We start from the raw sequence: 22,251 nt of genomic DNA, 5'->3' as shown, positions 1-22,251 counted from the left end.
GCATAATCTGAGCAACAAAATAAAGTGGTATCAGAATATAACATGAAGTATTTAATAAACGAGTCCATGGATATAAATGACTGAATTAATAAGTGGAGGAGAATAGACAAATCTTTCCTGTATAGAAGAATTCCAAATAATTTACCTAAATACTCAGCCTTCGAGGAGGTGGAGCACGACTCCTACTCCTTAAGTGTCAGCTGTGCCTATGGTTTCCTTCCAAACAGTATGGAAAGGAGGAAAACAGTAACTTTATAGTGGAGAAACCTGACAAATAATACCTCAGCCAGGTGATCAAAGTTAACATCAGGAGTGCTAAGTTACCTTACAGTGTGTACTCCTGATGTGATGTGATGTGATGTGATGAAAATGGTGCTTAACCTCCGTGGTCCTCCTCTCAAAAACCTATAACCTGAGTCTGATGATGAGAAAAACATCAGGCCAATTCCAACTGAGGAACATTCTATAAAATATCTGATCAGTACTCCTCTAAACTGTAAAGTCATCAAAAATAAGGAAAGGGCTGTGAAACTGTCACAACTAAGAGGAACCTGAGGAGCCATGACTACTAAATGTTCCGTAATACCCTGAATTGGGTCCTAGAATAGTAAAAGGACATTAGGTAAAAAACTAAGGAAATCTGAATAAAGTATGGACTTCAGTTAATAATAAGTATCAATATGGGTTCACTGGCTGCAACAAATGTATCATATTAATGTAAGATGTTAACAATAGAGGAAACTGGGCATGGAGTATATAGGGATTCTCTGTATTATCTTTTTGATTTTCCTGTAAATCTAAACCTGTTCTAAAATTAAAAGTTGTTTTTTTTTTAATCAATGAAGTTATTACTTAGGTTGAGTGTGGGTATGTGTACGTGTGTGTATATGCCTAACTCAAGTCCTACCCACTCTACTTCAGCTCACTCTGTACCTGAGTTCCTGAATTAGGTCTGGAACCATCTCTTCAACTCTAATTTTATAGAACAATAGAAATGTAATGCATGCGAGTCACATAACGTAATTTAAAATTTTCTAGTAGCCACATTTCAAAAAGTAAAAAGGAACAAGAGAAATTCATTTTAATATATACATTTTTTTAGTTTTAATAATATTTAACTCAATATATCCAAAACACTATCATTTCACTATGTGGCAACAGCCGCATTTCAAGCACTCAGTAGCTACACATCAACATTACAGCTCCAGAGCCACATACGTTTTAAGCAAACCACAGCATTCATAAATAAAAGCAGATTTTTCTGAATCCTCTGATTACAACCACTCTGCAAAGGCAAGAGAGAATCATGGAACAATGCTATGGCTTCTTCCATACATGGCCATGTCTAGATGGTGTCCAAAAGCCTTCAGGGCTTGGCATAACCAATCAGTTAGACTGAAGCATTTCCTTCCAGAAAGGACACCTGTCTTGCCCCACCACTTCCAGTTCTCTCCCTGACTCTCTCTTTGATATCCTGAGTTCAAAGCCCCATTCCACGTGCACATCCCCAAGTCCCTAATCACTCATCTCCCCGCAAATGTAGGTGTTCATCAAGAGAGATTCACCCAACTCTAGTCTAGCACAGAAAGGAAGCAAAATTGAGGTCCAAGGTTCCTTTAAGAGTTCAACTAACATCACAAAGTCTGAGAAGCTGGGTCCTGACTAACCCTACAGCTGTTGTCTTCACCAGCAGCAGTATCACTAGTGGCTAATTTATCATGTACTTTCTCTGGGGAGAAAAAAAAGTGTGATAGGGTGTTATATGCTTTGTTTCATTTGATTTTTACAACACTGTAAGGTTGAAACTATTATCCCCTACCCCCGATTTTCCAGGTAGAGGAGACAGGCTTAGAGAGGCTAGGCAACTTGCTCAAGACTGCACATCTAGTAAAGCAGAGCTGGGATTCTAAACAGATCTGATGCCATGTGTGAACTGTAATCAATTTGCCATAATGCCTTTCTTGGTATTTCTGACTATATCTACAAAATGATAGGCTTCACAACAGACCATTTATCTCTCTGTTCATGGTGAGGTAAGCAACTAATTGCAAAGGAACATTTTGTTTAAGATCCTTCAGGAAGCCTGCCTGAGTAACAGAACCTCTGCCCCTACGAAGTATCCCCCCACTTAGGATTCATCATCAGAGGAAAAGGAGTGTCACAATTAGTATTAGCAATGGTTTCCACTCATCCATTGTCCTGACTTTACCACAGAATACTAATCATTAAAATCAAAGTTTGAATACAGTGCCATAAGAATATTACTTAAGAAGGGACTGATCCATCTCATTAGTCCAATTACTAAAACTACATAAAATTCAAACACTTTAGTCTAACAGGAAAGTTTTTTTTATTGTTTAAAATGTATCACAGAATAATCGAATTTCTTTTCTAAAATAAAGTTTTAAAATTTCAATCTTTTCTATTCTCTTTGGAAGTAACACTTTAATACACTGTACATGCACAGCAGAGGTAGCACATTGTATATTGCACACACTTAGTTGCAATTAATCCTACCTACTCCACTTCCATTTCAGTAAGTTAATATTTGGGGGAACAAACTGCTTTGGCTGAAAATTTTGCTCCAATTTTTAACCTTCTTAACTCAGTTAAATTCTGGGTCAACTACCAAAGATGCCAGGAAGAGATTATAATTACTTTTATTCATACTGGTTTTTGCCATGGTTGTACATATTAATTTGTTAGTCCACAGATATACATCTGAAATTCATAACTACACAGATATATTTTTCATCTTTCTCTATTTATCAACTAGAAACATTATAAAATGAGCAAGTACAAGTAATTATTAAGAGGGAAACCACAGCATTTTCAAGAATCACTAGCATTTAATTATTCAAGTCAGTAAGCATTTTTCCAGTGCCAGTTATACAGTCTCCTCTCAATTCTCATGTAGCTGCTGTGTTTGGGCATTACATTATACTGTACCTACGGAGAGTCAAGACTTTTATTTTTAAGGTACTTAATTCAAAGGTTTCCTTCTATGTGGTAAGAATGGTTACATTAAAATATAAAGGTAAGAAAAAAAATCGATTGTAACAAATCTGTTTTCTTGGAATTGGCTGTTACAACTTTGCACCCAGGAATGATTTTGTTACTTTATAGAATAGCTTCCCAGTACAAAACCTATTAGCCCAAACAAAAAAATGTTTCCTCAGCTAAAACTATCACAATTAAAAATGAGCAAAAATCCCACGGAAACCACAAATCCTGATATTCTGAGGCTCTGGGACTGAAGTCAAAGGAAGTAGTCTCCAACAACAATGACAACAAAAATCAAGATGATATTGGGCAGTGGAGGAAAGCAGAACTGAAGAGTTGAGGCGAGGTGATGTATCATGAAGTGATGAGGCCATCAGCCAATTCGCCACAAAAATCTCCAAGGCAGCAAAGCCTGGTGGTATATGCTACCTTGGTTCTCTCTCCTTGTTCCCTCACTTGGACTCGTACACCTCTTTAAGACACCATCCTCCACCTCCTCCAGAACTAACTGGGACTTCAGGAGATGAGTGGGGTGTAAATTCAGAGAATCTGGCTTGAAGCAATTGTCCCTATTAATAGAAAATAGGTGGGGGTAAGAAAAACAAAGAGGGGACTTCCCTGGTGGCGCAGTGGTTAAGAATCTGCCTGCCAATGCAGGGGACACGGGTTCGATCCCTGGTCCGGGAAGATCCCACATGCTGTGGAGCAACTAAGCCCGTGCGCCACAGCTACTGAGCCCACGTGCCACAACTACTGAAGCTCACGTGCCTAGAGCCAGTGCTCCGCAATGAGAAGCCAGCGTACCGCAATGAAGAGCAGCCCCCGCTCACCGCAACTAGAGAAAGCCCGCGTGCAGCAACGAAGACCCAACGGAGCCATAACTAACTAACTAAATAAATAAATTTATATATTAAAAAAAAGAAAAACAAAGAAAGGAAGAAAATTATTTACAAACACAAAAGTTTGAGGGGAGGTAGGGAAAGGGAAAGAGGAATGACAACTTCAGTCCAGGAGAAATTACTGCTGGCATCAAGGATTGACTAACAAGGTGGAGCAAGGAAGCTGCCCACCAGTTCACAGATCAATGAGCACTCCTTTTCCTATACTTTACACCATAGAGCGAAGGTAGATGGTTCAATTTCACTAACAAAACTGAGCACCAAAGCCACAATCTTTTCTGCAAGTAAATACTCAAATTAAATCTGTATTGAGAGAAAAATAAATCCTAAAACAATGTCCTACAGACAAAAATCACAAGACATCATATTTATGTATCTGTTAATTCACTTAAAACATTTTCCTGAGCCCGTTCTAAGTAAATGCCAAGGAAATCAAACATAGCTCCCACCTTCACATAACTGACAGCCCAGTATCGAAAATGAGTTGTGCTAAAACACAAAAACAAAACTCTTCTGGATGAAAATTGTGGAATTTTAAAAGTGAGAAAAATTATCCTGTACCAAGTTTTACACAACACTGGGTTATGGATCCCCAGGAAGGATGAAAAATAATAAATGGGGATGGGGGTATGAACGATATTAATGATTACAGCAGCTAACACCAAGAAAGGGCTTTACATATGTTAAGTCATTTAATCTTCACAAAAACCCTATGAGAGACGCACAATTCTCTCCATTTTACCAAGAAGGAAAGTTGAGAGAGATTAAGAAACTTGCCTAAATACAACAACTTCTAAGTGGCAGAGCAGGGATTTGAATCCGGGTACTATGGCTCTTAATACAGCTTTGCTGCCTATAATAATAACATCATTACTAACAAGACAACGTTACTGTATGATGCACACTCATGATCTGGGTACGTTCACTGATTCTCTTTGGATACTCTCACATCTCTATATTTCACAAACAAAACCCAGCCAAAACTAAGACTCAGAGAAACGTTCCCAAGGTTATACGAGTCACAAGGCAGCGGAGTCCAGATTAGAGCCCAGATGGCTCAGAAGCCAAAGGCTCTTTACACTGCACCCCACAACCCAGCTTAGATTCTCCCCTTACCCTCAACCAACCTCAAGCATCCCTCTGGGAGGCCCCAACACCACCTGCCTCCAGGCTCGCTCCCCAGAGACACATTTATTCAGGTGTCGTTCCATCGCCCACTGCCCAAGTCTCCCGGCTCTCCGGGCCACCCCCGCCCAGCCTGGGCAGGGCTCTTACCAGGCGGGAGTCGGGGGACCCTCGCAATCTTATTGGTGATCTCTGCAGTGAGCACCGCGAAGTCCTGCTCGTAGCCTTCGAAGTCGGACGACATGGCGGCTCCGGAGTGGCCGGCCCGGGCCGGAGCCTAGGTCAGGGCTGGGGCTACGCGGGGCAGGAAAAGACGGTGTAGGAACGCGGGAAGCTCCCTAAAGAGCGGAGCGGAGAAGCCGGGGTAGCTCCCAGCCAGGCCGCTTCCTGGTTGTTCTTCGCGATCTTGGTCCTCCGGAAGTTGGGCTGGGTGCGCTTTTTATTTTCCGTTCGGGCTTCAAGATTAAGAAGTTCGCTAAGGAAAAGCCCTTCAGTTAGTGCCCCCAAAAGCTTAAAAAATATGCGGGTTCTCGGGAATCACCGAAAGCATTTTTTGCCCCTCCACGTTTTGGAAAGCGGCTCCGGCTCCCCAAGCTACAAGTCAGAGGGGCTTGTTTCCAGGGGGGAAGTTTGATGCGGCGAACCTCCCGGAAGTGGCTGTCACGGAGTCTGCGCACTGAGCCTGAGCGGGAGAGCTGCGGCGAGGCCGATGGCGGAGCAACGCGAGGGTGGAGGCTGGTGCCGAACTCCGGCCTCTAGCACACAGGATTTACTTTCTACTTGCGCTCGGCTGGGGTACCCATGACGGAGTTATCCGAGCCTGAGAAAACCTGCTCCGGGTGAGCCCGAGCCGCCCCGGAAATGCGATGGCCAAAGAGCGGGCACTGAGGACCAGACCGAGGTGGGAGTCAAAGCACGGGACGTAACCATGATTTTGGCGGTCTTCGCTCCACCCGAGTGAGGCCAGAGTCTCCAGAGTGTTGAGACCAACCACTCTTACCAAGATGTTCTTCCCCTGAGTGAGGATTTCTAAGCGCTCTGCTCCATGATACGGGCGGGAAATTGAGGCACAAGGCAGCGGCATCTGTTGCATGGAAGTCTTTGTTACTCTGTTCCTCTGGTCTTCTTCCCTTGACTCACTCCAGTCCAGTCCGAAATACCTTTCTACAGATCTTCCCGGCGCTCACCTTCCTGACTTCCCCGTCCCTCGCTCCGGGAGACACTTCTTCTTCTTCTTTTTTTTTTTTCTTCCTGAAATATTCTCATCATGTTCCTTCTCATATACACCTCCGATTCTGAGTTCACACACACTTATATCTCCCCTCCCTTCCTTGCAGTCTCTTTGCTTTCACCCTCCCGCTTCTTTACTTTGACACAAATAGACCCTTAAGTTAGTGTTTGGGGGGCAACCGCAGGCAAATGGTGTAGACCATGTCTGGATCATACTTTATGTAATTCGAGACTGGGTAAGAGGCAGTTTAGAACTCCATAGAGGGAGTTTGATGACTTGGCTTCTGTTGAGTTACCGCCGTGGTTTACTCACTCAGCCTCTCCAAGCCATTTTCTTTTCTATGAAGAAGGAAGCTGGATTAGGCCAACCCTAAGGCCCTCCTTCCCAGCTCTAAAATTCTTCGTCTCCTCAAACCATTTACTAAACGGTTGCATAGACACAGTCCTCTGACAAGTTGGGAACAAAAGAATAAAAACAACCATTTTACAATCACGTGTCCAGTTTAGGTGCTATTCAGACTTGAGGAAAGTTTGGATACGACGAAAAAGTTCTTTTTGACGTTTGATGAGGTACTCATCCCATAGTAAAGTACTTGTGAGCTGCTTTTGTTTAGGTGATTATTGGAATGAACAAATACAGTACATAGTAAAATGTCTTACCGAACTTTCTCATTTTGTTTTTTTAGATTGGATTTCAAACCAAGGTACTGGATTCTCCTAGAAAACATAAAGAGTGTGTAACAGTGAACATGGCGTAATCTGCATTAACATCCCACAATGTGAAGGCATGACAATTAAGGAACACACGTGGACTTGTGGCACATGGAAATGTATGCACAGAAAAAGGAAATCTATAGTTCTTTAAAAACAGGAACGAGTTCTTCCTCACCAAAATGGGTACATTCTGCTCAGTTATCAAGTTTGAAAATCTACAAGAAGTAAAGAGACTTTGTCACTGGGGTCCCATTATAGCCCTTGGTGTTATAGCAATATGTTCTACCATGGCCATGATTGACTCTGTGTTGTGGTATTGGCCCTTACATACCACTGGAGGAAGCATGAACTTCATCATGTTGATAAATTGGACTGTCATGATCCTTTATAATTACTTCAATGCCATGTTTGTTGGTCCTGGCTTCGTCCCTCTGGGGTGGAAACCGGTAAGAAAAAGATTCCTTAAGATGGTGAACCCTCATGATAATCATATATTTAGTTTTTGCCTTATCTGCCAACCAATAAGATCAAACACAGCCTGCTCTTTGCTTTGGTAGAGACTAAGTGTATTATTCTAATCACCGATTATTTAGAGCTCAAAGAATTTATTTTATACTGGTTTGAAAGTATGGATCTAAATTAGTATTTCCCAAAGCAATTTCATTAAATACTTCTGCTTTTAAAAAAAAAAAAAAATGGAAGGGTGGTGATGAGCGCATAAGTTTCTAGGAAACACTGCATATCATTCACCTCATAATTCTACAGTGTGGTTTGGCTCTAGGATCTTTTTTCATGTAACGTATTAACATCCCTTATAACTGAGAAAAACTCTTTAGAAACTACTGTTTTAAACCACAAAGTATTCAGAAATAACAGACAGCCTGGTAATAACAAGTCACGCCTTATGAATAAATACTATGGTTTGATTTTCTTTTATGGGAGATGGGGAAAGGATGGAATTTGAATTTTAACTTGCATTTCCAGCCATTATATTTGAGTTAAAATATTTTTAAATAGTGAATTTCTGGTAACAGCAACGTCACTTTTCCAATTACCCAGAAGTTTATGTTTTGTTTCTATTTTGCTGCCAAGGAAAATTCTCAGGATAGCATGTACCTCCAATATTGTAAAGTCTGCCAAGCATACAAGGCACCACGGTCACATCATTGCAGAAAGTGTAACAGGTACTGTCTTTGCTATTCATTGGGGATTGATCAACTTGATTACTGGTCTTTTGTTGTTACTCTTTCTACCACATCAATCCTAGTTTTATTTTCTGCAAGGTGGCTACTTTATAAATAATGTCAAAATAATTAAGTGTCATAATCTTCATTTTACTTTTAAATTGTCAATTCTGATAAGTATTACTCTTTTTTGTTATAAGTGAAAAGATTTTTCTAGAAAAGTACAGCTTTACTTTGCTTCTTGCCTTGCCAAGAGCAGGGTAAAAAGTTACACCGTTAGGTTGTTTTCATAAATCAGGATTAATTCTCGACTAGTCATCTTGACTAGCCTTAGAATTGTTCTGAGTCTAAATTATAAATGAGACCTGCTTTTTCCATTATTTAGTTGACTAACATTTACACTTTATACAGATCTAATAAATGAATCCAGGTGCCTATTATCACAGGTGTTTTATATACAAAACTTAATTGGAAGAAAACAGAATCACTATGAAAAATGTGAATTAAGCTAGAACCTTTTTTAATGAACACCTATGTCCAGTGATAAATAAGAAATTTATGATGAGAATGCTGAGGTTTAGGGGGACCATTGGAGGGGCAAATAAAGTTTAGTTTGAGGCAAGAAAATTTTCTTCTAGCAGCCTCAAGGAAGGGAAACAGAGTAAGACTTTGCTTATTAAACCACATCTTATATTCCGGAGTTAGCTTGCTTAGCTTAGAGACTCCACATCTAAAGAATACGAGCAGGAAGGAAGGAAGTTACAAGCGTCTGCTAGGTCCCATCAACCCCAGTGGAGATTTATAAGTAATTTTGTTCAGTCTCTGTTGTTTTCCACTTCAGTCACTGCATTTCAGAGCTAGAGGAAAACCAGGAACTATGCTCATTTCTTTATAATGAACCTTTCAGCGGGCCTCCAGACTTCTTTAAACAAAGTCACTTGTAGCAGACATCTTTTCCTCAGATGCTGTTACAAAGCCTGCCCTTTCTTGTGTTGTTTAAAATTTAAAAGAAGTCACTGTTTAAAAACTCATAAAGATTTTTCTTTGTGTTCCATGAAGTATAATTTCTCTGTGACCATGCGTGGACATGCTAGATTCCGATGTGCTTGATCTTTTGAAGACCAAAGTTATTTAAAGTAGACAGGATTTTCTGCCTCACATTTTATGTAAATTTTTCTTGTTAGGTGTGTGATGAAGATGGACCATCACTGTCCTTGGATCAACAACTGCTGTGGTTATCAAAATCATGCTTCGTTCACACTGTTTCTCCTTTTAGCACCACTGGGTTGTATTCATGCTGCCTTTATTTTTGTTATGACAATGTATACACAGCTTTATAATCGGGTAAGAAAATGTTATAAAATCATGCCAGCTTAAATAGTAGTTATTAAGATTATTTAAGAAGTTCCTTTTGGAAATATGCTTTCTACAATTTAGGTGGGGAAATAGAACTTTGTAACTTTATAATCCTCAATAAGGACTCCTTTTAAAAAAGCAGTAAAACAGTTTTTAAGATGAGGAAAGATTATTTTGTTCTGGAAACTCACCTTATATGCTCTAGTTGAAGTTGACAATTATTTTAGTACTATGTATAACTTACTGGACTTCAAACTTGGTAGCTGTGGTAAAGAATAGTTAGAGGAAAAGGCAGAAGAGGGAGAAAAAAGGCAATACTAGTGCTTTCTGTTTCCATTCGATCCTGTGGCCAGTTGTAGTTCTTTTGTTCATTTCTAAATCCAGTGTCCTGGAACGTGGCTCACAGAGCAGGTGCACGTTCTAAGATACGGTGCAACTGATTGAGTTGATTTATGGGCAAGTAGTCATGAGATAAAGTTCAGTCGTCACAAATGGAGGCCCCTAAAGAGGCCTGGAGGGTCAGTGAGGGAAACAGGCCTGGTGGGATGTGGTAAGCTGGAAAACACAGGTCCTTCACACAGGGAACAGCCCATGTTTGACTTCAGCCAGTTCTTGATGTTTGGAAATCCAGCCTGGTGATGTCAGCTCATCCGGTTTTTCAAGAAAAATCTGAAAATCTGGACTTTTTATGTGAAATCTGATTTCTAAATCACTAAATTTCTAAATGTTGGTACCTAACTGAATATTTTAAAACATTTTGTAGGCCAGGCAGTACACATCGGCAGGCCATATTTGGCCTACATTTTGCTAGTTTTTAAACCTCTCGTTGTGGAACATGAGGGAAGAAACCACTGAATGCTAGGCTATGTTTGTCGCTGTGGAAATCACTGTAAATAGAGGAAAACAAGGAGAGGATGGGAGACGCAGTTACAGCTTAGATTGGTGGTGTTCATGCGTAGTAATGTTTGTGTGGTCTACCTAACACTTTCTGAGGGAACAATAACAAACAAACAAAAAACGTTTTAGAATACTGAAGAATGATATCGTGCATATCAGTATGAGTTCAAACCACAGTATTGATTAGAAACAGCTCTGTTTGCTTTGGCCACAGTGTCAAGTTGTCATTTGTTGATCTTTTTGACCAAGTTCTTTTAAATGGTAGAGTATGACTGTGTGTTGTTGTTATTGTTTATAGCTCTCCTTTGGGTGGAACACGGTAAAGATTGATATGAGTGCAGCCCGGAGAGATCCTCTTCCGATTATTCCGTTCGGATTAGCTGCATTTGCTACCACCTTGTTTGCCTTGGGATTAGCTTTAGGAACAACCATAGCTGTTGGGATGTTGTTTTTTATCCAGGTAAGTTCCTCTATTACCTCTAGCTAAAGTTGTCAAGTTATTGGGGCCACTTGTAAAGAGAAAGAGATAAAGCTTCCATTTAAGTATGCAGTGTGAAATGGAGATTATTGTTATGTATTCCATCTAGGTGATTAATTTAATCTTCTACTAGTCAGATAATTTTGAAGTGACTTTGCCAGAATTTCTAGGTTATTGATTTAATTTTAAAAATACTAACTTAGAGTTATATAGCATTTTATACTTGAGAAAGCTCTTCTCACCGTCTCTCTTGATCTTCACATCAACCCCAAAAGAGGTCGAAGAGGAGTATTATTTTCCCTTCCTTACAGATTAGTAATTAAGTCACAGGAAGGTTAAGTGACATAGCCAAGATCATCCATTCATGTATTCAGTAAACATATATTCAATGAACATAATTGTTATTATTTTATAGTAGCATATATTAAATCAAAATCATAATAACATAGCTAACATTTATTGAGTGCTGTTTTAGGCTTTTTACATGTGTCAGCTCATTTAATCTCCATAACAACCCTGTAATATAGGTGCTATTTAATGTCTACTCTGTGATGAATCACTTTGCTAATTACTGAGGCTACAAGAATGAAAATGAAGGGTTCCTGCCATTAGGGAACTCACAATGAGTGGTGAAGAGTTAACTAATACAGGGTCATGTGTATAGCATAGATTTATGTACAGAGTGCAGTGAGAACACAGAGAAGGAGGATGTGGCCCTGAACGGATCAAAAAATAGTTCTTATGACTCATTTCATTTGCTTAATTAGTTTATTCATTCATTGAAGGCCCATTGTGGACCAGGTATTGTGCTAGGCCCTTGGAATATGATAAGGACTCCCAGTCCAGGTTTGTTCTTACTGTGTCACACTGTCTCCATGAAGGCACATCGAGACTTCAAAGAATTGCAGGACATATAGAATTAGAAACGCTGGGCTTGAGGGCCCTGATGCATCACCCAACCCTTTTTGAACTCTTGGTTTTAAAATAACCTGGTTTTGGTTATAGTTCACATTTTCTACTAGCCTGGGATCAAATTCTTTGAAAAATTTTCCCCGATCCCTAGAATTAAGAATCATATTAGAAATAAACTAAAATCCTGTGGTGTAAAAACCTACATAAATGGAATTGCCATAGCTAGGAAAATCAAAAAATAGAATCAGGACTGAAAATATTCAGTTTTTACAGCAAGCAAAATATCTAGGTTGACTGAAATGAGTCACTGTTACTTGTAATAAATAGATTAATCATGCATTTAAGATTAAAAATAGTGGTAAAAGATTTCAATAGCATAATCTATATAATACTGATTGAATGGATTATATCAATATTTTATTAATACTCTGAAAAACCTATTCAGAAGATAGTACATAAAACATGATTTTTTATTTAAACAGTAGATTCAGATTTGACTGTGGATCGATGTAGTCATTCATGTGAAGATGTACAGTGGTTAAGAGTCAGATGGACCACACTCTGTTACTTAATCTCTGTTATCATGATATCTTCATCTATGGAGTGGAACAATAAAAACTACCTCGTAGGGTTAGTGTAAAGATTATAATCTTAAATGAACCAGTCACGTTATGAAATTTTACTATTTATCATTTAATTTCCAGATGAAAATAATTCTCAGAAACAAAACTTCTATTGAATCATGGATTGAAGAGAAGGTAAATTTTATAATTGTTCCTCAATATCGATAAAGTACTGATTAACTAATAGACCAGATTAACTAATAAATGCCCCAAAATGAAAACTTGGCTACCAAATGGCTTCCTTACGTCATTTGCATGCCATGTAAAAGGCGATCATGGGAACCGTTTGATTTATTCCTGGTTTAATATGACTCCCACAGAGCTCTCTCACACACTGAGTTGTTGAAGAGGCCTAAGCCACACATGAAACCATTTTGGCTCCTCTCAGACTAGAGGAGAAGGGAACCCATTGGGAAAGGAACTTCTGTCCTACCAAGGTGCCATCACATAGGCTTTAGACATCAGATGGGCTTATAACATTTAGCTTGTTACAAACCTCACAACCTCCAGTACATACTTCACGCTGTCCATTGTGATTCTGATATAAAAAGTACATCTGACTACCCCACTCCCTATTTAAAACTTCTCAGAGCCTCACTATCACTGTAGCAGGGGTTGTAAACCCAAATGCACTAGGGCCCAGGCAGATAACCTAGATGCGGGGAGCCAGTCTGTGGGCCAGAGCTGCCCGGCAGACGAAGCTGATTGGTGCCACAGGGAAATCCTCACCCAGTATTGTGAGATCGTATATATTTTTTTTTTCCAAGAAAAGTCAGAGATCTGGATTTCTGTGTTACCTCCTTTCTATTTTTAAGCATTGGCAAGCAATTCAGATTAAAAACAAACAAAAAGCCTTTGTGGGACAAATAAAACACCTATAGGACATATTTAGCCTCCCGGCAGCCAGCTGGTGAGCTTTCATTTACAGCAGCAGTTCTCAAACTTTTTGGTCTCAGGACCTTTTACATTCTCAAAAATTGTTAAGGACACTAAAGAGCTTTTGTTAATGTGTATTATATCTATTGACATTTGCCATATTTTCTAACTGAGAAAATCTTTGAATATTATTTCACTTTAAAATAACAATAAATCCATTATATGTTAATAAAAATAACATGTTTTTGGGAAAAATAATTAAATTTTCCAAAATAAAATAGGAAGTGGTATTTTTTTTGTATAAATCTCTAATATCTGACTTAACAGAAGACAGTTGGATTCTCACATCTACTTCTGCATTCAATCTGTTGAGATATGTTGCTTTGATTGAAGTATATGAAGAAAATTCAGCCTCAGATAAGTAGGTAGAAAAGGGTGGAGTATTTTAACATGTCTTTTAGATAATAGTGGATATTCCTTGATAATACATTAAAGCTTGACAAGTGCTAGTTCTTGAGAGGTTAGCTGCATGTGAGATCTGAAACTACATCAGTAAACTCTTTGTATTCTTTTGTATTTAAATCCATCAATCTATCTTGCTCTTTGAATGGACCTGGTACCCACATAGGGCATCAGGCATCGGTCATTTGGAAAATAGTAGTTTACAGCATTACACAGATTTTTTAAATGTTGACACATTTCATTATACAATATCTAAAAGCCGCATTCATTTATATCACTACCAATTTTATGGGGAAAATCTTTAAATATTGGAAAGCTGTCAAGCTCATAATTGTGGCTATAAATTTTCCAAATTCCAATTTTCACTTGAAAGCCTTATTTTTTCCACTGGCAACAAATACTCAGTTGTTTATATGAAGTAACAGCCTGACTGTGTTCATTTTCGAGAAGACATCCACTAAATACCAAGGTCTGAATAACCTTGGTTTTTCTGTTACATTACTCATTCTTTCATGTAAAAATAGCATTATATGAAAAAAGCTGGCTACACAGCTTTTGTTAGCTCACAACTCAAACAAGTGTTTTTCTTGAGATAAGCACTTTGGCAAGCTTTATGTGTACTTCCCATTTTGTCACACAGAATATTAAAAAGACATCTACTTTAAAAAAAAAGACATCTACTTGAGGGCTGAGATTTAATAAAAATAATTTTTATTTCTTCATCAAGAAATTTTTATGTAAAACTGGGCTTTTTGTTGGTTTGGTTTTGTTTGAATTATGAGTGTGTAGCAGTGAAGAATATAGCACCTATTAATACAGTTTGGTGCCACTGTCTTGATTCCTGCTTAAGGTGCCAGCAGTTTTACCCACCGTTGCAAATGTCAACACCATGAAGAAGGCAAATAACATCTTCGTATTATTATGAAAGTTGTCTGACTTTGTTGAACTCCAAGAAAAGGTCTTGGGGACTCAAGGAGGTATGCAGAGCATACTTTGGGAACCACTGATGTACGGGTTTAAGTCCAAGCTCCTTAGCTTAAGCGTAATATCAATAAAACCTTTTATATCTTGCTCTTACCTGCTTCTCCAGCTTCATTTCCACCCCTCCCACCCCATTCACACTCAATACCAGCTAATACCAAATAGTTTGCACATCTTATGCTTCTGTATCTTTCCACATGTTGTTCCCTCTGCCTAGAATATTCTTTCCCCCTATTTTTTGCCTAATTTCTTGTCCCTCAACACTTAATTTAGCTGTCACTTCCTCCAAGGAACCTTCCTTGACTTTCCCTAGACTAGGTTAAGTACTTCTGTACCGTTTTCCTGTAGCACTTACTGCACATCTCTGTCACCTTTTAACACACAGTATTGCTGGAATCCCCCATCTTCACTGAGTGCTTCTCTTAAAGACCATGCCTTGGTTATTTTTGTAAGCTACTCTCATCCTTAGCACTTTTTCTTTCTTAATATTCTAGATCTCTGTTCTCTGAGGCTCTTAATTCATTTTGAAGACTCTGAAGCTTTTGCTTATAAAAAGGGAAAAGAAATTACCCTTTACTGTCTGGGTGGGGATGGACTTACATGTTGTCATGTTACAGCTTGACAATTTTAATTGAATCAACATCACTTTATAAGTAACTGCAAAAGCTTTTCCCCCCTGATAATATATCAAGGTATCATCTCTAGTTAGCATAATGTGTTGACATTAGATTAACAGTGTTTTTTTGCTAATGACCAAAGCTCTTTATAAAGTGCCATGCTAAATCTAGAAGTTATTTTAAAACTGGCACTCTGTTGCTCAGTAGAAATCAAATAAATGATTGTATTGATATTAAAATGTATCAGAATTACAGATTTTATTACACTGTAAGTATCAACTGGATTTGTACACTTATTGTAGGAATAAATGGTGTATCTTTATACCACTAGGTGTCAGTGGAAATTCAGAAATTCTAAGAAATTTCTTAGAAATTTCTATCAGAAATTCTAAGCCAGTTTATTCCTTTAAGTAAAAGCTAACAATTTAAATGCCTAGAATATAATTTATGAAACCTGAATATTTATATATATATGCATAAGATGTACATATAAATGCCTCCATAAATAAGTATATAGACATATGTAATGGTATATAAAACTGAAAGATCTCTTACACATACTTGCTAGCTTTAAAAAATAATAATTTTCATAGAATGATGACTCCCCCGTCACACCTTTCCTGGCCACTCACACAGGTGTTGCTGCCACCCAGGATGCAGCCATTGCATTCTAGTGCACCCCACCTAACGGTTCCTTCCATCCTGAATAAACCCTTGTTTTCTCTTAAACCTCCTTATCAGTATGTCTTCTTTACACCTGGATTCCTTTGTTCTGCTGAACAAGCAAGAACATTGAGGACTTTTTCTACATGGAATAAAGTTACTGACTCCTTTAATAAATGTTTTTGAATGCTTAAATTTGGTCTTATTTAGGCGTATTCCTGAGTAACTCCTGTCAGACATTTTCTGGATGGTCTCATACAAGGTTGGTATTGTGTGTCAAGTTCTTCCTATATTGTGATAAGTGTGTTTATTTCTCCTGTGTACTCTAACGTTACAACAAGGAGGAAGCATTTTTAGGTATGATACAAATTTGAGGAATAAATGTTCTCGATAGTATATTACTAAAAGCCACTTAAGACAGATGTATCTGCCATCTTACATCTTTGTTACCCACAGGCTAAAGATCGAATTCAATATTATCAACTAGATGAAGTCTTTGTTTTTCCTTATGATTTGGGAAGTAGATGGAAGAACTTTAAACAGGTTTTTACGTGGTCAGGGGTCCCCAAAGGAGATGGACTGGATTGGCCAATAAGAGAAGGCTGTCACCCGTACAGCTTAACGGTGAGTATTTTTGTTCAGATAGTCTTGCCTTTTTGCTTCACCTTCTTCCCCTTAACTTCTCCTTAACTCCAATGGCATTTTATAGTAAAATAAGTAATAAGAATTTTTTCAGTATGTCAAATGAATCTAAATTAATTCTAAAGCGCTCCTTGTATCATGTCCCTCCTTCTATTTAAATCATTCCTTATCTCTCCATACCTGTGAGATAAAGTCCTGATTCCTTAACTTAGTTTTATAAAATCTGGCCAAAAGCTACCTTTCACCTGCATCCTAGCAGGAATCATCCTTTCCAATCAGCCTAGTCTACTCAGCGAATTCCTGGTACATTCCTGACACCTAACTCCTCCCCAACACTGTTTTTTCTATGTCATATGAGCTCCTATTTATCGGAAATTATTCAGACCAGTTCCAGTGCCCTCTCTTCCATAAAGACTTACCTCCCCACTCTAGACTCAGCTGGATTTGGCACTTAATCGTATACTTAATGCATATTAGCACATGAGGTCTCATTTTTATTTAATTCTTGTATCTGATGTCTTTAACTTAACTTGGCAAGATTCTAGGCAGAGGTTATTTCCCCTGCTATATCTAGTGTAGTAACATTTAATAAACTTGCTGAATAAGTGGAGAAAAGGAGTTGAAATGGTGAATTTTAATCAAGACTCATTGTTGGTGAATTTTGCAGTCTGTTTGCCCTCTCTCTAAAGAATCAGTGAGTCTCTGTATCCTCTTCACCTCAGGGACGAGCCCGGAAGCCCCCTGAGGGCAGAGAGCACATCTCCCTGATTCCTGGGCCACAGGGAGTGCTCTGTGAATAAAGACATTGGAGAGGGAACACTGAGGAGGCCCCACTTCAGTACCAGTTTTTAGTCATAGGGCCTTCTTTCCATGCTAAAAAAAAAAAAAAAAAAAGGCGGCCTTTAAATTGTCAGCAATTTGAAATGTTGGAAAATTGGGAGTTTGTCCTGTCACTGTGCTATAGTAAATGAGGAAAGCCTGTTTTTAAACATTGAGATAAGAGACTTCATTGTTTTTTTTTTATATCTTCCAAACAGATAGAACAGTTGAAACAAAAAGCAGATAAAAGAGTCAGAAGTGTAAGTAATTCTTTTGCAATGATACTAATTTCTTTTTCTTTTGTCAGGCTCTGTACTTCTGTGTAGTTTTAAAATTGCCTTTGAGTAAAAACCAACTGTTAGCTTTTATTAAATAATATTTCTTAATACATTTGTTGAAATTTAATGCATATTAGTTTTGTTTTCATTTAAATAGTTTGTACTGGAGGTTTGGAGGGAATGTAGTCAATTTATATTGTCAGAAGATAATTATCCTCAATATAGTTCCCTAGTGTGAAACTTGTCCTTACAGTGATGCTGAATAATTCAACGGCCACTAGCTACATGTGGCTATTTAAATTTAAATTAATTTAAATAAAATTAAAATTTAAGTCCCTTGGTTGCACCAGCCACATTAAAAGTGTTCAGTAGCTACATGGGTCTAGCGGCTATCACACTGGATACCACAAGTATAAAACATTTCTATCACTGCAGAAAGTTCTGCTGGACAGCACTGCTTCTAAAATTTCATTCTTAGCCATGTGCTTGAAATGAAGGGTAAGAAAAAGCCTGAGAATTAGAAGCATCAATTAATTACCTTCTATAAAGGGTAGATAGGGAACCAGGAGGGAAAGACTTGCCTCATATTTTGGATCTACCTTTAACAGTTTACATTCAAACTTCAAAAACCTCAGGTATGGGTTAATGTTAAATTGTTCTTCTGCTCACTGATGACAGGTTCAGTATAAAGTAATAGAAGATTATAGTGGTACCTGCTGTCCTTTGAATAGAGGAATCAAAACCTTCTTCACGAGCCCCTGCACTGAAGAGCCTCGGATAAGGCTACAGAAAGGGGAGTTCATTTTAGCCACAAGAGGCTTACGGTAAGTGACAGAAAGTAGTGAATTTCTTCTTGAATGATGAAATTGACATCTAGCCAAAAAAAAAATTAATTTTAATCTTTTAAATATTTCAGATACTGGTTGTATGGAGATAAAATTCTTGATGATTCCATTAAAGAAGGTATGAAAGTGGAAGGGGGTGTTTAAAGGACAAGACTGCCAGCAATAGCTGCAAATTTTACAAGAATAACTTTTATAAACAGTCACGTCACGTGCATTAGGGGAACTAAATAGGAAGGCACATCATTAAACAACAAAAAGAAGCTCTTTGTATTATTTCTCCATACACTTGTATTTATCGGGTCTTTGCAATGATTAGCAAACATCACACCCCATACTTAACTATGCGATAGGCACTTGTGGAAATGCTTCACTTGTGGTATTCAGGTCCCCAACAGCCCTCCGAGGTATTGGTGAGGGAACTGAAACGTGGAGAGGCTAAGCAACGTGCCCAAGGCCACGCTAAATGCAGATGGAGCCAAGACTCCAGCCCACACAGTCTGGCTCCAGAGCCTATGACTAAGCTGCCATGCTATACGCGCCCCCATTGAATGACTCGTCCTATTAAGTTATTATAAAAACTAATGAACTGAAACTGTGTTTTTGATTTTTTATTTACTTTTAAGAATTGTTCCTTTTTAAAGTAAAGATTAACCCAGGATGCTCTTTTGAAAACACTGGGTTAATCATAAATTAACCCATGTGACAGCTTAGGCAAGCTTGATATAGAAGTGTACAAGTTAGAGAAAGTCTAAAAGGAAAATTCACAAAGGCTACAGGGAGATAGTCCCCCGGAACAGATGAAGTATGACAGAGCCATCCTCCTTCATGGTCACACACATGTACGTGAACACCAAGTTGCCCCCACTCCACTGGGGCTCTCCTGAGCCGCTTCAGCTCCTTCCCCAGATGATGCAATTTGGGAAATATCTGTTTCCTAGCTTGTTAGGAACATTTTTTTTTAAATTTTATTTATTTATTTAACTTTAACCACATATTGTGCTTATAAAAGATGGTGGGGGGTGGTAAAGTCTAACTAAAAGCTTATTAATTGGAAGTAATAGAACTAATGGGTCTCACAAATGTCATTGCGGTATATGTGACTTTTTCATATCAGTTTCATTTTCTCCCTCAGATGTTTCAAGAATAAGAGGATGGTTCCCTAGAAACTGTGTAGAAAAGTGTCCCTGCGATGCTGAAACAGATCAAGCCCCAGAGGGCGAGAAGAAAAATAGATAGCCACTTTTGAAGTAAAATTACTCTGTCTGCTCCGTTACTTGAAAATTGTACATATTACTAAAGAATTATGCAATGAGCCTACTCTGGTTAAGGTGTTCTTTTCCTCAAAGGTGCCCTAATGCCATGATCTAAATATTTTTATTATCATTTTGAAATGGAGAAGCCATTCTGCACATACCTTTGAATTCCTGCACCTCGATGCCACCGCTCCCTCTCCCCAAAAGGAAAAACACTTCACCCAAGTAAGTCGATTGCATTTTCTCTAGGATTTTTTTATGCACTGCACACGATGGACCTCACCTGCAGATATAGTTCCCCCTTGGCCAGGAGCATCTGCATGTGATGCTTTTGTCCTCTCTCCCCCCTCTGCTGAAATTTCTTATGTAATATTCTAGATACTATAGAACTTAATTTGCAGATTCAATGTAAGCTCAGATTTTATTACCCGTCTTTTAATAATGAAGATTTTGTCAAATCAAATAAAGATCAATGGATGTTCTGTATAAATCATAGTTTTTACTCAAAGTATCTTTTTGCTGACGAAAAAGGATTGTCTTAGTTCCTTATGGAAAAACTGCTTTACTGCCTTGTGAAAAATCGACATCTTTAATCATGAGTCTTTAGACATACATATTTGCCTCAAATTACCCAATTAATGGCATATTGAGATCACAGGATTCTAGGAGACTTTTTTTTTTTTTTTTTTTGCGGTACGCGGGCCTCTCACTATTGTGGCCTCTCCCGTTGCGGAGCACAGGCTCCGGACACGCAGGCTCGGCGGCCATGGCTCACGGGCCCAGCCGCTCCGCAGCATGTGGGATCTTCCCGGACCGGGGCACGAACCCGCGTCCCCTGCATCGGCAGGCGGACTCTCAACCACTGCGCCACCAGGGAAGCCCTAGGAGACGTTTTTTTAATTGAAGTATAATTGGTTGACAGTGTTACAGGTGTACAGCAGTGATTCAGTTATAGCTATATATCTATATATGTGTGTGTGTATAGATATTCAGTTATATAATATATGTATATATATGCACATACATTCTTTTTCAGATTCTTTTCCATTGTAGGTATTACAACATATTGAATATAGCTCCCCGTGCCATACAGTAGGCTCTTGTTTATCTATTTCATGTATAGTGGTGTGTATCTATTAATCCCAGATTCCTGATTTACCCTTCCTTGCTTCTTTCCCCTTTGGTAACCATGTTTGGTTTCTATGTCTGTGAGCCTATTTCTGTTTTTTAAATAAGTTCATTTGTATCATTTTTTTAGATTCCACATATTAGTGGTATCATATGATACTTATCTTCCTCTGTCTGACTTCACTTAGTATGATCATCTCTAGGTCCATCCATGTTGCTGCAAATGGCATTATTTCATTCTTTTTTATGGCTGGGTAGTATTCCACTGCATTTATACACCACATCTTTATCCGTTCATCTGTCCATGGACACTTAGGTTGCTTCCACGTCTTGGCTATTGTAAATAGTGGTTCCATGAACATTGGGGTGCATGTATCTTTCTGAATTAGTTTTTTCAGCTTTTCTGGATATATGCCCAGGAGTGGGATTGCTGGATCATACGGTAACTTAGTTTTAGTTTTTGAAGGAACTTCCATACTGTTCTCCATAGTGGCTGCACCAATTCCCACCAACAGTGCAGGAGGGTTCCCTTTTCTTCACACCCTCTCCTGCATTTATTTGTAGACTTTTTGATGATGGCCATTCTGACCTGTGTGAGGAAATCTCACGGTAGTTTTGATTTTCATTTCTCGAATAATTAGCAATGTTGAGCATCTGTTCATGTGCCTATTGGCCATCTGTATGGAGAAATGTCTGTTTACGTCTTCTGCCCCTTTTTTGATTGGGTTGTTTATTTTTTTGATATTGAGCTGTATAAGCTGTTTCTGTATTTTGGAAATGAATCCCTTGTAGGTTGTATCCTTTGCAAATATTTTCTCCTATTTTGTAGGTTGCCTTTTTGTTTATGGTTTCCTTTGCTATGCAAAAGCTTCTAAGTGTAATTAGGTCCCACTTGTTTATTTTTGCTTTTCTTTCCATTACTCTAGGAGATGGATCCAAAAAGATATTGCTGTGATTTATGTCAGAGTGTTCTGCCTATGTTTTCCTCCATGAGTTTTATAGTATCCAGTCCCACATTTAGGTCTTTAATCATTTTGAGTTTAATTTTGTATATGGTGTTTGAGAATGTTCTAATTTCATTCTTTTACATGTAGCTGTTCAGTTTTCCCAGCTCCAGTTATTGAAGAGACTGTCTTTTCTCCATTGTATATTCTTTCCTCCTTTGTCATAGATTAATTGACCATAAGCACATGAGTTTATTTCCGGGCTTTCTATCCTGTTCCATTGATCTATGTGTCTGTTTTTGTGGCAGTACCATGCTGTTTT

The 22,251-nt window shown here is 38.4% G+C and overlaps 2 protein-coding genes across 24 annotated transcripts in view; one reads left to right on the top strand and one right to left on the bottom strand.

Annotated features, from left to right (window-relative positions):
- The window catches only part of VTI1A (vesicle transport through interaction with t-SNAREs 1A), a 376,929-nt gene extending 371,359 nt beyond the window's left edge, over nt 1-5,570 (bottom strand). For 5 of the 21 annotated variants that reach the window (XR_007471300.1, XR_007471302.1, XR_007471301.1 and 2 more), the window contains exon 1: nt 5,178-5,561. Coding sequence is in view for 17 of the 21 variants with exons in the window: in XM_033421031.2 (XP_033276922.1) it covers nt 5,178-5,271 (94 nt within the window). In the remaining 4 variants the exon portion in view is untranslated. Of the gene's footprint in view, nt 1-5,177 lie in introns of all 21 variants that reach the window. The other 16 variants (XM_033421035.2, XM_033421034.2, XM_049697069.1 and 13 more) reach the window with 12 other exon arrangements.
- Nucleotides 5,571-5,701: 131 nt separating this feature from the next.
- Nucleotides 5,702-20,347, top strand: ZDHHC6 (zinc finger DHHC-type palmitoyltransferase 6). 3 transcript variants are annotated; one of them, XM_004265838.3, is made up of 11 exons: nt 5,702-5,928; nt 6,944-7,417; nt 8,064-8,155; nt 9,340-9,499; nt 10,707-10,868; nt 12,503-12,556; nt 16,477-16,644; nt 17,700-17,741; nt 18,438-18,583; nt 18,676-18,722; nt 19,737-20,347. In XM_004265838.3, the coding sequence occupies exons 2-11, from the start codon at nt 7,151-7,153 to the stop codon at nt 19,838-19,840; spliced, it is 1,242 nt and encodes a 413-aa protein (XP_004265886.1). In that variant the 5' UTR covers nt 5,702-5,928; nt 6,944-7,150; the 3' UTR covers nt 19,841-20,347. The 3 variants fall into 3 exon arrangements, with proteins under 3 accessions (XP_004265886.1, XP_033276917.1, XP_033276918.1); XM_033421026.2 differs by having other exon boundaries at nt 5,706-5,928; nt 19,719-20,347; XM_033421027.1 differs by lacking the exon at nt 5,702-5,928 and having other exon boundaries at nt 7,371-7,417; nt 9,432-9,499.
- The last annotated feature ends 1,904 nt before the right edge of the window (nt 20,348-22,251 follow it).

Source organism: Orcinus orca, chromosome 14 (assembly GCF_937001465.1).
Source record: "Orcinus orca chromosome 14, mOrcOrc1.1, whole genome shotgun sequence".
NCBI classification, from domain to species: domain Eukaryota; kingdom Metazoa; phylum Chordata; class Mammalia; order Artiodactyla; family Delphinidae; genus Orcinus; species Orcinus orca.
Note: the sequence above shows the minus strand (reverse complement) of the source record. Positions and strands in the feature narration are given on the sequence as shown.